We start from the raw sequence: 13,286 nt of genomic DNA on the forward strand, positions 1-13,286 counted from the left end.
TCAGACCCTGGGGCCTGAGATGTCAGACAAGGGATAGGAGAGCAGAAGCAGCAGGGGCAAGAGGCGCTATCACCAGAGGACTCTTACTGCCCCTTCCCACCGCCCCATGGAGCCAAGGACAAAGGGGGTGACTAAGCAGTGAAAGACAAAGGGCCTTAGAGTCACAGCAGCAGTGTGTGTGGGGGGTGCTGGCAGCAGGCAGGAGGCACAAAAGAGCCAGTGTCCCAGGCAGCCCCCAGGAACCCTCACCCCAGTCCTGGCTCAAGCTGCCCCCAGGGCCAACCAGCCTAGAGTCTGTCCTGACTTCTCCCAGGCTGGATTAAGGCAAAGAAGTGCAGTCTGCCCCATCCCTCCAACCCCCCCATCACCACATTTACCGTTTCAAGGGCAGAGGGAAAGAAGGCTCTGAGAAAGGGTGGAGAATGAGGGGCCTAGGAGGACCAAGCTCTGCCCTGGCTCCACGGGGGCTGCCTCATCCACCCCAGGCCCTGGTCAGTTCCCACAGCCAGGGATCTGGCCCCACCCTTTGGTCCGGTTCCCATTAGGTCAATTCCCAGGCTAGAAGTCTGGCTTTCCTCTTTCTCCGCCGCGAAGAATTCCCTGTGTCTGCTGCTGCCCTGGTTTGTCTGCCCCACCCTGCAGCCGCTGCTGGTGGGCCGCGTCCCAGGGATCCAGTCTAGGCAAGGCCTCTTTCCAGACTCAGGGTGGGAGAGTTGTACAAGGGTGGGTGGCCCAGCTGGAGCTGGGCTTGGAGGCAGAGGGGGAGAACAGCAACTGGCCTTGGAGGCTGGGAAACCCTTTGTCTGCACAGAATTGGGATAAACCTCTTGGTGCTACTACATCTCTGTGCTGCTGTCCACTTCCCAGAAGGGCTGTGGTGAGGTCAGAAAGACAAGGGGTAGAGACTGAACCAGGGCGGAAGTGGGGTGTGAGACATCTCCGAGGGTGCCTCATAGGTCCCCGATTCCTAGGCTCAGGGGGACAGGAGGATGTCCGTGTCAGTGGGGGCGACCTCCCATCCCCCATCTGGGATGAGGTGGCTCCGACACACCCAGGCACCCTCCCCCTCCCCGAACGCTGGTGGCCTTGGCATCCTACTCTTTTTTTGTTTGGGCTTGGCTGGAGCTCTCAGACCCGCCCAGCCCCACTTGGGCCTCATTTCCCTATCCCGACTCAGGACATCTGGAAATTAGCTGGCTTTCCGGCTCCAAGTCTTTGGGATTCTGTGATGGGGAGGTAATTGGCAAAGTCTGGGGCTACCCCAGAAGGGCAGGGCACAGACACAACTTGGAAAGCAGGACGACCGCAGGAAGGTGGCCAAGGCGGAACAGAGCATGGAAGAAACCCCCATACGAGCGTGCGCGGGGACGGGGTGGGAGGGCAGTTTCCAAGACGCAAGAAGGCGACTGGGCGAGAGCGCGCCAGTGGTAAGTTTCGCTTGCTCTGGTTTAGAGAAGCCGGCAGACAGCGGTAGCAGGAACCTGCCCTCAGTAAAGATGGCGGCACTGTTAGTTAAGCGCAAGTGAAGCCGAGGCGTGGAACCCGGATGTTGCCAGGTTCGCTGGCAACGACCCTGCCAGCTTCCAAGAGGGCGGCTCCATTCTGCCAATAAGCGAGAAGCCCACAAGGAGGCGCGCAGGAGTCACTTCCGCCCGGTTCTCCTTCCCGCTGGCTGCAGCCAGGGTAAGATGGCGGCGCTGAGGGCTCTGTGCAGCCTCCGGGGTGCCGCGGCCCAGGCGCTGCGGCCCGGCGCTGGTGTCCGACTACAGATCCAGCCCAGCAGGTGAGACCGAGCGCAGCCCTCGGCGCGCTTTCCCCAAGGCTAAGGTTTCTCCCGTCTGGGGACAGCCCGCGGGCCCCGTGACCTCCTAGGTAAGAATGACCCAGGCCTGTGACTCCCTCGCCCATGCTGGAATTTTCGGCCTCAGTATGCATTTTGCGCCCAGTCCGGCCATCAGAGGGAAGGGGGTCCTGGTGTCTTTGTGCCAGGGGAGCACTCAGTGGAAGGCTGGAGTCTGCCCCTCGGCTCGAGTCATTGGAGTGCCCTCTCCTGTTACAGCTGAGCAGGGCTCTGCAGAGGAGTCGGAATGCCCTTGCCTTCTTTTCTTAGTGTTGACCTTGCATAAACGCCGTCCTCGAGTCGTGTTCACCTGGAGGAGGACACGAATGTGACGGCTGTGTGCACGGGGTGATGGGTGCAGTGATTTCAGCGTTAAGTTGCGAATAGAAGTGAAACCGCTGGAGTTCCCGCTTATCTTGCCAAAGCATCTGCAGCTCGTGTCAGTGACTTGCGTGGAAGACCCCAGGGTACTTTTCCCTGGGCCCCTGAGAATGAATGGGAACAGAGGAACAAAGTGCTGCCTCGTCCCTTACCCAGCATCGCCCTTTGACTCCCCAGAGGTGCCCGACAATGGCAACCGGATGTGGAATGGGCCGAGCAGTATGGGGGTGCTGTTATGTTCCCCACCAAGGAAACAGCCCACTGGAAGCCTCCCCCCTGGAATGGTGAGTGTCCAGAACCGCAGTACCAAGCCACACCAATCCCTGCTCCAAACCGAGTGCTTTTGAGCTTTCTGTCTTAGGTAGGTTAAACCTTAGGGCCTACTTTGCCTCACTTTTTTTTTTTTTTTTTTTTTTTTTGACAGGCAGAGTGGATAGTGAGAGAGAGAGAGACAGAGAGAAGGGTCTTCCTTTTGCCGTTGGTTCACCCTCCAATGGCCGCCGCGGCCGGCGCATCTCACTGCTCTGAAGCCAGGAGTCAGGTGCTTCTCCTGGTCTCCCATGCAGGTGCAGGGCCCAAGCACTTGGGCCACCCTCCACTGCCTTCCCGGGCCATAGCAGAGAGCTGGCCTGGAAGAGGGGCAACCGGGAAAGAATCAGGCGCCCCAACCGGGACTAGAACCTGGTGTGCCAGCGCCGCAAGGTGGAGGATTAGCCTGTTAAGCCACGGCGCCTGCTTCACTTTTTCTTTTTAAGATTTATTTTTATTTATTTGAAAATCAGAGTTGGGGGGGGGGGGATAGAGATTTTTCCATCCATTGGTTCACTCCCTACTGGCTATGCTGACCAAGGCTGGACCAGGCCAAAGCCAGGAGCATCTGGGTCTCCCACATGGGTGCAGGGGCCCAAGGATGTGGCCCATCTTCCACCACTTTCCCAGGCCATTAGCAGGGAGCTGGATCTGAAGTGAATCAGCCAGAACTTGAATCAGCGCCCATATGGGATGGTGTTGGGGGCGGCAGCTTAATTCCTTAGGCCACAATGCCTGCCCCTTTGTCTCTTTCGTCACACAGTGCAACAAAAATGATAGCAGTGGTAATGTCAGGAAGCAAGGGCATTCCAGAAGAAAAGAAAATGTAGATCCCAACCAGTACCCAAAAGTCCCTATCAAATTAAAAAAAAATTTTTTTTAATGTATTTGTTTGAAAGGTGGAATGACGGGAGGAGAGAGCCTGCTGGTTCACATTCCCAATGTCTGCAACAGCCGGGCCTAGCCAGGAACTCCATGCGAGCCTCCCACGTGGGTGCTCCTTTCTCAGGCACATTAGCAGGAAGCTGGATCAGAAGCAGAGGAGCCCGAACTTGAACTACTACAATATGGGGTATTTAACTCGTGCCACAACACCTGCCCCAAATTATTTATTTATTTATTTTTAAAGATTTATTTGTTTATTTGAAAGACAGAGTTATAGATAGGCTGAGATGGAGAGGAAGAGAGAGAGAGGTCTTCTATCTTTTTCAAATGGCTGCAATGGCTGGAGCTAGGCCGTTCCGGAGCCAGGAGCTTCTTCTGGGTCTCCCATGTAGGTGCAGGAGCCAAGGACTTGGGCCATCTTCTGTTACCTTCCCAAGCCATAGCAGAGAGCTGGATCAGCAGTGGAGCAGCTGGAACTTGAACCACCGTCCATATGGGATGCCGGCACTGCAGGCGGTGGCTTTATCCGCTACACCACAGTGCCGGTCCCATCTGCCCCAAATTTAAATCTTTACCCTTAACTTTTTCCAGTTCAGTCCATTTCTATCTTCCTTTCTGGGCGATGGAGTTTTCCCACTGGCAAATGAAAATCTGAATTCAGACCATTTTTTTCCCCAAAACTAGCTCTTCCATTTGGCTTTTTGATTTTTATTAGCACCCTTATTCTCTTAATCCTTCAGGATTGAAAGTATTTATCTTTGGCTCTTGTTTCTCTCCCTCTCTTAAAGATTTATTTATTTGAAAGCCATAGTTACAGAGAAGAGGGAGAAAAAGAGAAAGAGATCTTCCTATCCACTGGTTTACTCCCCAAATGGCTGCAACAGCCAGGGCTGGGCCAGGTCAAAGCCGGAGCCTGAAACTTCCTCCGGGTCTCCCACGTGGGTGCAGAGGTCCAAGCATTTGGGCCATCTTCCACTGCTTATCCAGGTGATTTAGGAGGGAGCTGTATCTGAAGTGGAGCAGCCGGCACTTGATCTGGTGCCCATATGCGGTGCTGGCACCACAGCACTGTCCCCCCCCCGCCCACCTTTTTCTTCAAAATTTATTTATTTTATTTGAAAGGCAGAATTAAATAGAGAGGGAGACAGAACTTCAGTCCGCTGGATCACACCCCAAAATGGCCACAGTGTCCAGAGCTGGGCTGGTCCAAAGCCAGGAGCCAGGCCCAGGAACTTGGCCCATCCTCTGCTCCTTTCCCAGGTGCATTAGCAAGAAGCTGGATTGGAAGTGGAGCAGCTGAGACTCGAACCGGCACCCTCATGGGATGCTGGCGTTGCAGGCAGAGGCCTTACCCGCTGTGCCACAGCACTGGCCCCCGGTCATCAGATTTATCTTGCAGTAGAGCTTGATGATTTCAGTAGTCCATTTACTGGGTTTCTGCCGCCCTCTCTGGTGATCTTACACGGTGTCATCACCTTCATCCTTCCCAAACATTGTTTTACCATGTCAGTTGTTCTCTTGCTTAAAAACCTTCAAAGGCAATTCCAGTTACCTTTCAAAATCAGTAACAGTGGCTGAGTGCTTACCACGTGCTCAGCAGTTTTTAGTGCATTATTTCCCTTAATGCCCACAGCAGCCCTGTGAGAATATGTGTTGTCCCCGGTATGTGGAATTTATGGTGCTGGGAGGTGAAAATCTGATTAAGGACACACAGGCAGTCTTGTACTCAGAGCTGTCTGGCTTCAAAGCCCATGGTAAAGAACTTTAGTTGAGGGGCTGGCATTGGGGCATCACCGGTTAAGCCGCAGCCTGTGATGCTGGCATCCCCTGTATGGTGCTGGTTCAAGCCGCAGCTGCTCCACTTCCCATCCAGCTCTCTGCTAATGTGCCTGGGAAAAGCAGCGGAAGATGGCCCAAGTCTCTGGGCCCCTGCACCCACATGGAAGACCTGGATGAAGCTCCTGGCTCCTGGCTTTGGCCTGGTCTAGCCCTGCCCATTCTGGCTATTTGGGGAGTGAAACAGCAGGTGGAAGATCTCGCTGTCTCTCCCTCTCTGTAACTTTTTTTTTTTTAAAGAACTTTGGTTGAAAGGTGAGCTCTGGTTTTAAATGTCAGATGAATTTACCAGTGAATAAAGTACCTACAGTATTTCACATTATTGTAAGGATTCACTGAAGTGATAATGCGCAGTGCCTGGCACATGTAAATCCTTAAAGGTTAATTGTACTAATGTTACTGATGATTACACCTCTCCCCTCTGCTGCCTCTCCACCTTATCTACTTTTTGGGAAGTCCTTATACAAGTTTCACAGGTACTTCCTTGCTGCTAAGATTTGGCCTGTGTTGATTTTCACGCCTGGAATGCCTCTTCTCTACTTTTCCGAATCATTTCCTGTATTTAAGAAGCCGTTTATAGCCTACTCGGGACACCTGCCTCCCCTGTCAGTGCCTGAGTTCGAGTCCCACCTCCACTCAGAATTCTAGCTTCTTGCTAATGCAGCAGGTACTTGGGTCCTGTCATCCATGTAGGAGACCCGGATTACAGACGTTTGGGGAGTGAACAGGAAATTTTTCTCTCTCTGCCTTTCAAATGGGTGAATAAACTTGAAGAAGAAAAAGAACCAGCTCCTATCCTATCTACATGAAGTTGTCAGAGTGCTCTCTTCCTTTAAAAAACTTAGTGATGGGGGTGGGCATTCGCCCAGCAGTTAGGACATTTGCCTCCCGTATCAGAGTGCCTGGGTTTGAGTCACGGCTCTGCTCCGAGCCCATCTTCCTGCTACTTTGCAGCAGGTGATGACTCAAGTGATTGGGAGACCTAGATTGAGTTCCTGGCTCCAGCTTCAGCCTGACCAGCCAAGCCCTAGCTTTGTGGGCATTTGGGAAGTGAACCAGCAGATGAGGGTTCTTTCTCATGTTTGTGTGTATCTCTGCCTCCCAGATAAATATTTTTAAAAAAAGATTTACTTAGTCACTTGAAAGGCAGAGTTACAGAGAGAGATTCAGTTCTTTCATCTGCTGGTTTGCTCCTCACACCCAATCCGAAGCCAGGAGCCAGGAACTTCGTCCTGGTCTCCCGTGTGGGTGCAGGGGCCCAAGCACTTCGGCCATTCTCTACTGCTTTCCCAGGCATGTTAGTTGGGAGCTGGATTGGAAGTGGAGTGGCTGGGGCTCGAACCAGTGCTGGCACTGCAAGTGGCCATTTCACCCACGCTGTGTGACAGCGCTGGCCCCCTCTCCCAAAGAAATTAAAAGCAAACAGAGGGGCTGGTGCTGTCGTGCAATGGGTTAAAGCCCTGGCCTGAGCACTGGCATCCCATATGGGCGCCGGTTCGTGTCCCGGCTGCTCCACTTCCGATCTAGCTCTCTGCTATGGCCTGGGAAAGCAGTAGAGGATGGCCCAAGTCCTTGGGCCCTTGCAACCATGTGGGAGACCTGGGAAGAAGCTCTGGGCTCCTGCCTTCGGATCGGCGCATCTCTGGCCATTGCAGCCATCTGGGGAGTGAACCAGCTGATGGAAGACCGACCTCTCTGTCTCTACCTCTCTCTGTAACTCTGTCTTTCAAATAAATAAAAATAAATCTTAAAAAAAAAAAATGTAATGGCTAAACCACTTACTTGGTAACCTGTAAGTCTGACCTTTGTTATTAGTTTTTCACATGTACTTATTTCCCAAATTAAAGTGTGAACTTCTTGAGGATCAAAACTGCCCTTTAGTGATAAGAAGCAGTGAGTGTAGTCCCTTGGTGGCCACTCTTCAGCTACATTGGAAGGATGACATGCCATAATGGTTAGTGTGGGTCCTCGAGCTGAATAGGCTACATTGGAAGGAGAACATGCCATAATAGTTAGTGTGGGTCCTGGAGCTGAATAGGCTGCATTCAGATTCCTGATTCGTAACTAGCTCTGTGATCCTGGAGAAATCAAATAAGCTGTCTGGCCTCCGTTAATAAAGTGCTACTGATGGTTGTTCTGAGAATTAAATCAGGTAAATAATAGAGTTCTTACAGTGGTAAACAATAAACTGGCACATAGTAAGGGCTGTGTATAACTATTACCATGAGTAAAAGGTATTTTGAGAGACGATGGAAAGAGTGAGGTCTGTGGCCCTTCTCCCCAGAAAGCTTAGATCTACCCTCCCTTTTCCCTCTGTAGTGATCCTCTTCCTGCGTAGGTTGGACATTAGGAAATGTGCAAGGTATGGAAGATGTGTAGGGAGAGGCTAACTCCTTCCTGGAACTTGGGGTTCCCAAGGGAATGACTGTTTCAACTATTTCCTGCTTCTCAGATGTGGACCCTCCAAAGGATACAATGGTGTCGAACCTGACCCTGAACTTTGGGCCCCAGCACCCAGCAGCCCATGGAGTCTTGCGGCTAGTGATGGAATTGAGTGGGGAGATGGTGCGGAAGTGTGACCCTCACATTGGGCTCCTGCACCGGGGCACGGAGAAGCTCATTGAGTACAAGACCTACCTGCAGGTGGGTGGGTGAGCTGGGGCTGTAACCTGAGACCTTGCCAGTTTGCTGCCTCCAGACCTCGGAGGAGGAGGAGGAGGCTGAGGCTGTTGGCCAGGGGAGCCCCCTGAAGGTATCCGGGCAGTCTGGGTTGGGAGGCAGGAGGGAGCTGGCTGGGGATGCTTGAGCCAGCTGGGCTTGGTTTATCCAGCAGCCATGCTTTGGAGCCGGAGCAATAATACTCCAGCTTTTCCCAGGCTGACTTTTGGCTGGCCCCTTTACACTTAACTCGGGTGCCTCAGTTTCCCTGTTCCTATATCACACGAGTGCGTCAGAGCTAGCGTCCTTAGGGGCAGAGAACAAGGAGAGAGACGTCAGCTCTCTAGGGTTAACAGCTGATTCTCGTATCCTCCAGCTGTCTGAGTTTGTTTTTGAAACATTCAGTGAGTCAGAACGGCCGGGCGCGGGTTGTGACAGAGTTTGCCGTCTTGAGGAGAACCGTGTGACTCCAGGGCTGAAGGTCACATTCAAAGGCATTGGTCTGGCATCGGAGCCTGGCGTTTTGTTTAACGATCGTGAAGAAGACAGATAATAGAGGGTGGCAGGGTTAGGATCGAGAGCTGGCCCCCTGTTGGGGCGAACAGTAACCGAAGATTTTTGCAGAGTCGGTGCCCTAATGATTTCTAGGACCAGCACTCACGGGTTAACGCACGTCACAACGACATTAGGGCGAGAACAGGCTGTCCCAGAGAGGGAAGTCTTAGCTCCACCTCTTTCCTGGAAGCCGAAGTTGCTGCAGCAGGCGGCCAGGACCTAGCTGCTTGCCATTCTGGGAAGGCCCATCTTCTGCCTGGGACTCCGTCTTCCTTAAACCTCTCACTCCCAGGTAGTCCGCAGACCAATTACCTCCCTCCTTCAGTATCTTCGTTTTAAGAGACTTGAAAGAGGGAGACGGAGAAGCCCAAGGCACTCATCTTTCCCAGAGGCGCCACTCAGACCCCAGGGCTGTTGACAGTGGTGTGCGGGAGGGAGCTCCTATATCTTCAGGGATTTTAGGAGTTGGTTGCTGACCGAAGCCACTGTTAGCAACTGAAGGATGTAAGCTCAGGATTCAATACGTTATCATAAAAGCCAAAGTAGGAAATACTAAAAACTCCCCACCTCGGCGCTTCAGTGTTTTCCTGTGCTGTGCCCTTGTATCTGTAGAGCGGGAGTGCTATGTGCTGCGCCTGCCTCTCGACCTAGTGTTGCCTTCTTACGTGTAAGCAGAGAGAGCTCTTTGGTCTCTCTCTCTCTTTTTAAGATTTATTTGTTTATTTTGAACCTACAACTGGCCACGGTGGGAGGATTTTCACGTGGACACTGGCACACGTGGTAAATCAGCGTTCTCCCCTACTTCGGAGAGCCGGCGTAGCACTGGTCGTTGAGGTGTCTAGTTCCACCTTGTTGGGGCCGCTGAGTGGTTGAGAGGGCTCGTGCAGCACCAGCTTACGATGCCTCCTGGGAGCCTGTGGGCTCCTGGGCCTGCTCGATGTGACCCAGGCTCCTCTCTCTTTGCAGGCCCTTCCCTACTTTGACCGGCTGGACTATGTGTCCATGATGTGTAACGAGCAGGCCTATTCGCTGGCGGTGGAGAAGTTGCTAAACATCCAGCCTCCTCCCCGGGCACAGTGGATCCGAGGTACAGCTTGCCCTGGCTTGCTGCACGGCGCCTTCCCCAGCCCTTCCTCGTCTTAGGACCATGGAATCCACGCTTGGTAGTGAGACCCCAGGCTTTGCTCTGTCACCCTGTGTCCTGGGCTCCCAAGTCCTACTCTTCCTCCTCGTCTTCACCTTCCCACAGTGCTGTTCGGGGAAATCACGCGGCTTCTGAACCACATCATGGCTGTGACTACACATGCCCTGGACATAGGGGCCATGACCCCTTTCTTCTGGATGTTTGAAGAAAGGGAGAAGGTATGAGAGGGGGGAAAGGATAGGGCTAGGGAAGGAAGCACAGAAAGGTACAGAGAAGTCGAGAGTAGAAGGAGAGGGCGAGCAGAGAGGAGAAGGTGTATTGAACTTGGGTTGTATTCCTGGGGACTCTGTCATGGTTGGGCACAGGAAGGCCTGGGGCAGGGGAGAGAGCCACGCGTTGTTGGCCCTAGGGGCCCAGGACCTTGTCACTGATTCCCAGTGTGTCCTATCAAGATGTTTGAGTTCTATGAACGAGTGTCCGGAGCACGAATGCACGCTGCTTACGTCCGGCCAGGCGGAGTGCATCAGGTGAGTGGGCTCCCTGGCTTGGCTGACTTCCATCCCAGGCCTGTTTCCTCTGTGGCCACTAGGGGGCAGTGCTGGCTGGGGGAAAGGCTAACCCTGCACACCCTACCTCCGCCAACCTCCACCGAGGGCGTCCGGGCTGGCTTACCTTACTGGAGGCTGTGCTGTGCTTCTTTGGCTTGTAGGACCTACCCCTTGGGCTAATGGATGACATTTATGAGTTTTCTAAGAACTTCTCTCTTCGGATTGATGAGGTGGAGGAGGTAAGATAGAAATGAATGGGGGTGGGGGAGCCTCTTTTTCCCCAAATAGGGCTTGTAGGCTTTTAGTTCCAGTTGTAAAGAAACACAGCGGTATTTGAAGAGTATTCGTGAGAGGTTTTAACATGTCCGTTTTGTTGATCAATAGATGCTGACCAACAATAGGATCTGGCGGAATCGGACAATTGACATCGGGGTCATAACAGCAGAAGACGCACTTAACTATGGTTTTAGGTGGGAGGAACACAGCTTCTCTCCTGGGGGTTGGGGAGTTCTCCTGGGGCTTTTGGAGATGTGTGGTACCCTTCTTGCCGGGCTCTGAGTGGGTACCCCATGGCTGGAGTATGGGGAGGGAGAGAGGAGGCTTAGGAAGTGCGTGCTTCCCTCCTCGGTTACTGGAGAGCCGCCCTTCCTCCTGCCACCCCCTCCACAGTGGAGTGATGCTGCGGGGCTCAGGCATCCAGTGGGACCTGCGCAAGACCCAGCCCTATGATGCTTACGACCAGGTCGAGTTCGATGTTCCTATCGGGTCTCGAGGGGACTGCTATGATAGGTAAGGCCCTAATCCTTTCCCAGCTCACTGTCCAGCTACCTCTTCCCCTGTGTAACTTTCCTTTGCCACCTTCTTCATTCGCCAGTGTGCACTGGAGCACGTATGTGTGTTAAGCAAGGTTGCTTGTCAAAGCACTTTCCACACTTGTGGCATCATCTTATTTGACCCCTACATTTTCCCTGTCTTAGAACTAGTTTGGATTGCTTGTTATGGCTGAGAAGGCTGAGGCATATAACTTGGGGATTAGTCTGGAATTATTCTGTTTGAGTGGTTGAGACTAGAATTTTCTGGATTCAGTGTTCTTTCCACGAGATTCTAAGCTTCAAATCCCTCTCCTGTTTACTGACACTTAAGTAAGATTTGCTGTTTTTCTGGTTTTGAGTCCCTTTGCCTCTTACCCATTCTGTAGTATAAAAAATGTTTAAGGGGATAATTAAATGGGGGAAAATACTACCGTTGATGGTCTGAGAAAATAAGGAGAGGATTTGGGGAAAGCCTCAGTAGAGTTGAAACACTGCACGTTCTATATGGGTAGCCAAGCCGCAGAGATCGGCAGTTTACCCAACTCTAACGAGGTTGGCCAGAGGGCACCCTTCGTAGCCCCAAAGCCATTGCCCTGACTGCCCTTCTCTCACTCTGGGCCTGTGTCACCCACTTCAGGTACCTGTGTCGGGTGGAGGAGATGCGCCAGTCCCTACGGATCATCTCTCAGTGTCTGAACAAGATGCCTCCTGGCGAGATCAAGGTTGATGATGCTAAAGTGTCTCCACCCAAGCGAGCAGAGATGAAGGTTGGTTGCAGGGAGAGGGAAGTCTGGGGTATGGGGGCGAGACCAGGGCTGGGGAAGAGTGTCCTGACAGCCATCCTCTCTCACAACCTACATGTGGATGTGTAGCCTCCCTGAGGGCAGAGATTGTTCTCTGAGACAGAGCTTGGCTCCCGTTTGCTGACGCTCCCTTTCTCCTCTTCAGACTTCCATGGAGTCACTGATTCATCACTTTAAGTTGTATACTGAGGGCTACCAAGTTCCTCCAGGAGCCACATACACTGCCATTGAGGCCCCTAAGGTGAGGCGACGAGGGGAAGGAGAGGCCTGTACGTGGAGTGAGTGACTGAAGACAGGCGCCACAAATCGCCTGTCCATCAGTGAGGGATGAGTAGGGAGGTTTTATTGGTAAAGAAAGACCTGCTTGTGGAAGCTCCCAACCTTCTTCCTTGCACAGGGAGAGTTTGGGGTTTACCTGGTGTCTGATGGCAGCAGCCGTCCTTACCGATGCAAGATCAAGGCTCCTGGTTTTGCCCACCTGGTAAGAACCAATCCCCATGACTCTGAAATATTTTTAAATTTATTTTTATTTGAAAGGCAGAGAGATGGGGGGAGACAGACAGACAGACAGACAGACACAGAGAGATCTTCCATTCCCTGCTTCGCTTCCCAAATGCCCGCAACAGCTGGGGCTGGACTGGGCCAGAGTCAGGAGCGGGCACTCTGCAGGTCTCCCATGTGGGTAGCAGGCCTGAAGCGCTGGGACTAGAGCCAGGCACTTTGATACGGGATGCTGGCCCCCCAAGTGGCGTCTTAACTGCTGCACTGAACGCCCACCCCCTAATGACTTTAACTCCAATAACTGAATGACTTTGGTCATTCTTTCTCCTCCCACCCTGCAAGTCTTGCCTAACACTGCTTCTGTCTCAAATCTTCCCAGGCTGGCTTGGACAAGATGTCTAAGGGACACATGCTGGCAGATGTCGTTGCCATCATAGGTAGGAGGCCTGTTGTGTCATAAAGGTGTCCTGGACAAGGGTGTTTGGGATTTCCCTGGGGAACAGAAATTGGACGTGTCCTGTTCGTCGTAGACTGGCAGGGACTCAGGTCCTCAGTTTCCTGGGATCTTTGCTAACGCCTCTTTTTCCCTCCGTCCTCTGACCTAGGTACCCAGGATATTGTGTTTGGAGAAGTAGACCGGTGAGCAGGGGACAGCGTTTGTCGTCCCTTGTCCCATCAGCTTCTTCTGTGGAGCCTGTCCTTCACTGGAAGTGGGGCTGTGTGTGTGTGCGTGTGTGTGTGTGCGCACGGACATGTACCCCCAGCTGCTGGGCTTTCTGTGCATGTACCACAAAGGAGAAATTACAATAAATTAGCCGCCCTGCGGCCCCAATGCCCAAACTTCTGGTGTGTGGGGTGTTTTTGTTGTTTTGCTATCTTCCTGCGCTTCCCTTTGACATAGAGCCTGAGTGTCCGTTAGCATTCGGTTTCTCTTCGAGGCTCTTGAGTTTTTCCTGTTCCTCTCTACCCCCTTCTCGGACTCCGTTCCACTTCTCCATTTCCCCATTTTCTCTT

General features: G+C 52.7%; 1 protein-coding gene across 2 annotated transcripts; it reads left to right on the plus strand.

The window, feature by feature from the left end:
• Nucleotides 1–1,649: 1,649 nt before the first annotated feature.
• On the plus strand, nucleotides 1,650–13,112 carry NDUFS2 (NADH:ubiquinone oxidoreductase core subunit S2). 2 transcript variants are annotated; one of them, XM_062192614.1, is made up of 14 exons: nucleotides 1,650–1,783; nucleotides 2,399–2,505; nucleotides 7,704–7,894; nucleotides 9,431–9,551; nucleotides 9,714–9,826; nucleotides 10,061–10,135; nucleotides 10,318–10,395; nucleotides 10,541–10,626; nucleotides 10,826–10,945; nucleotides 11,606–11,735; nucleotides 11,917–12,012; nucleotides 12,169–12,252; nucleotides 12,652–12,709; nucleotides 12,878–13,112. In XM_062192614.1, exons 1-14 carry the CDS (start codon nucleotides 1,689–1,691, stop codon nucleotides 12,913–12,915), a joined length of 1,392 nt encoding a protein of 463 aa, XP_062048598.1. In that variant the 5' UTR covers nucleotides 1,650–1,688; the 3' UTR covers nucleotides 12,916–13,112. The 2 variants fall into 2 exon arrangements, with proteins under 2 accessions (XP_062048598.1, XP_062048599.1); XM_062192615.1 differs by lacking the exon at nucleotides 1,650–1,783 and adding an exon at nucleotides 2,130–2,307.
• The last annotated feature ends 174 nt before the right edge of the window (nucleotides 13,113–13,286 follow it).

Source organism: Lepus europaeus, chromosome 5 (genome assembly GCF_033115175.1).
Source record: "Lepus europaeus isolate LE1 chromosome 5, mLepTim1.pri, whole genome shotgun sequence".
In the NCBI taxonomy this organism is placed as follows: Eukaryota; Metazoa; Chordata; class Mammalia; order Lagomorpha; family Leporidae; genus Lepus; species Lepus europaeus.

What these genes read in the sequence shown, in the direction of transcription:
- NDUFS2 (XM_062192614.1), top strand. Translation starts at nt 1,689, where the DNA reads ATGGCGGCGCTGAGGGCTCTGTGCAGCCTCCGGGGTGCCGCGGCCCAG. An exon ending in TGTTTGAAGAAAGGGAGAAG is followed by an intron (nt 9,827 to 10,060) that starts GTATGAGAGGGG and finishes TGTCCTATCAAG; the next exon opens with ATGTTTGAGTTCTATGAACG. An exon ending in CTCCTGGTTTTGCCCACCTG is followed by an intron (nt 12,253 to 12,651) that starts GTAAGAACCAAT and finishes AAATCTTCCCAG; the next exon opens with GCTGGCTTGGACAAGATGTC.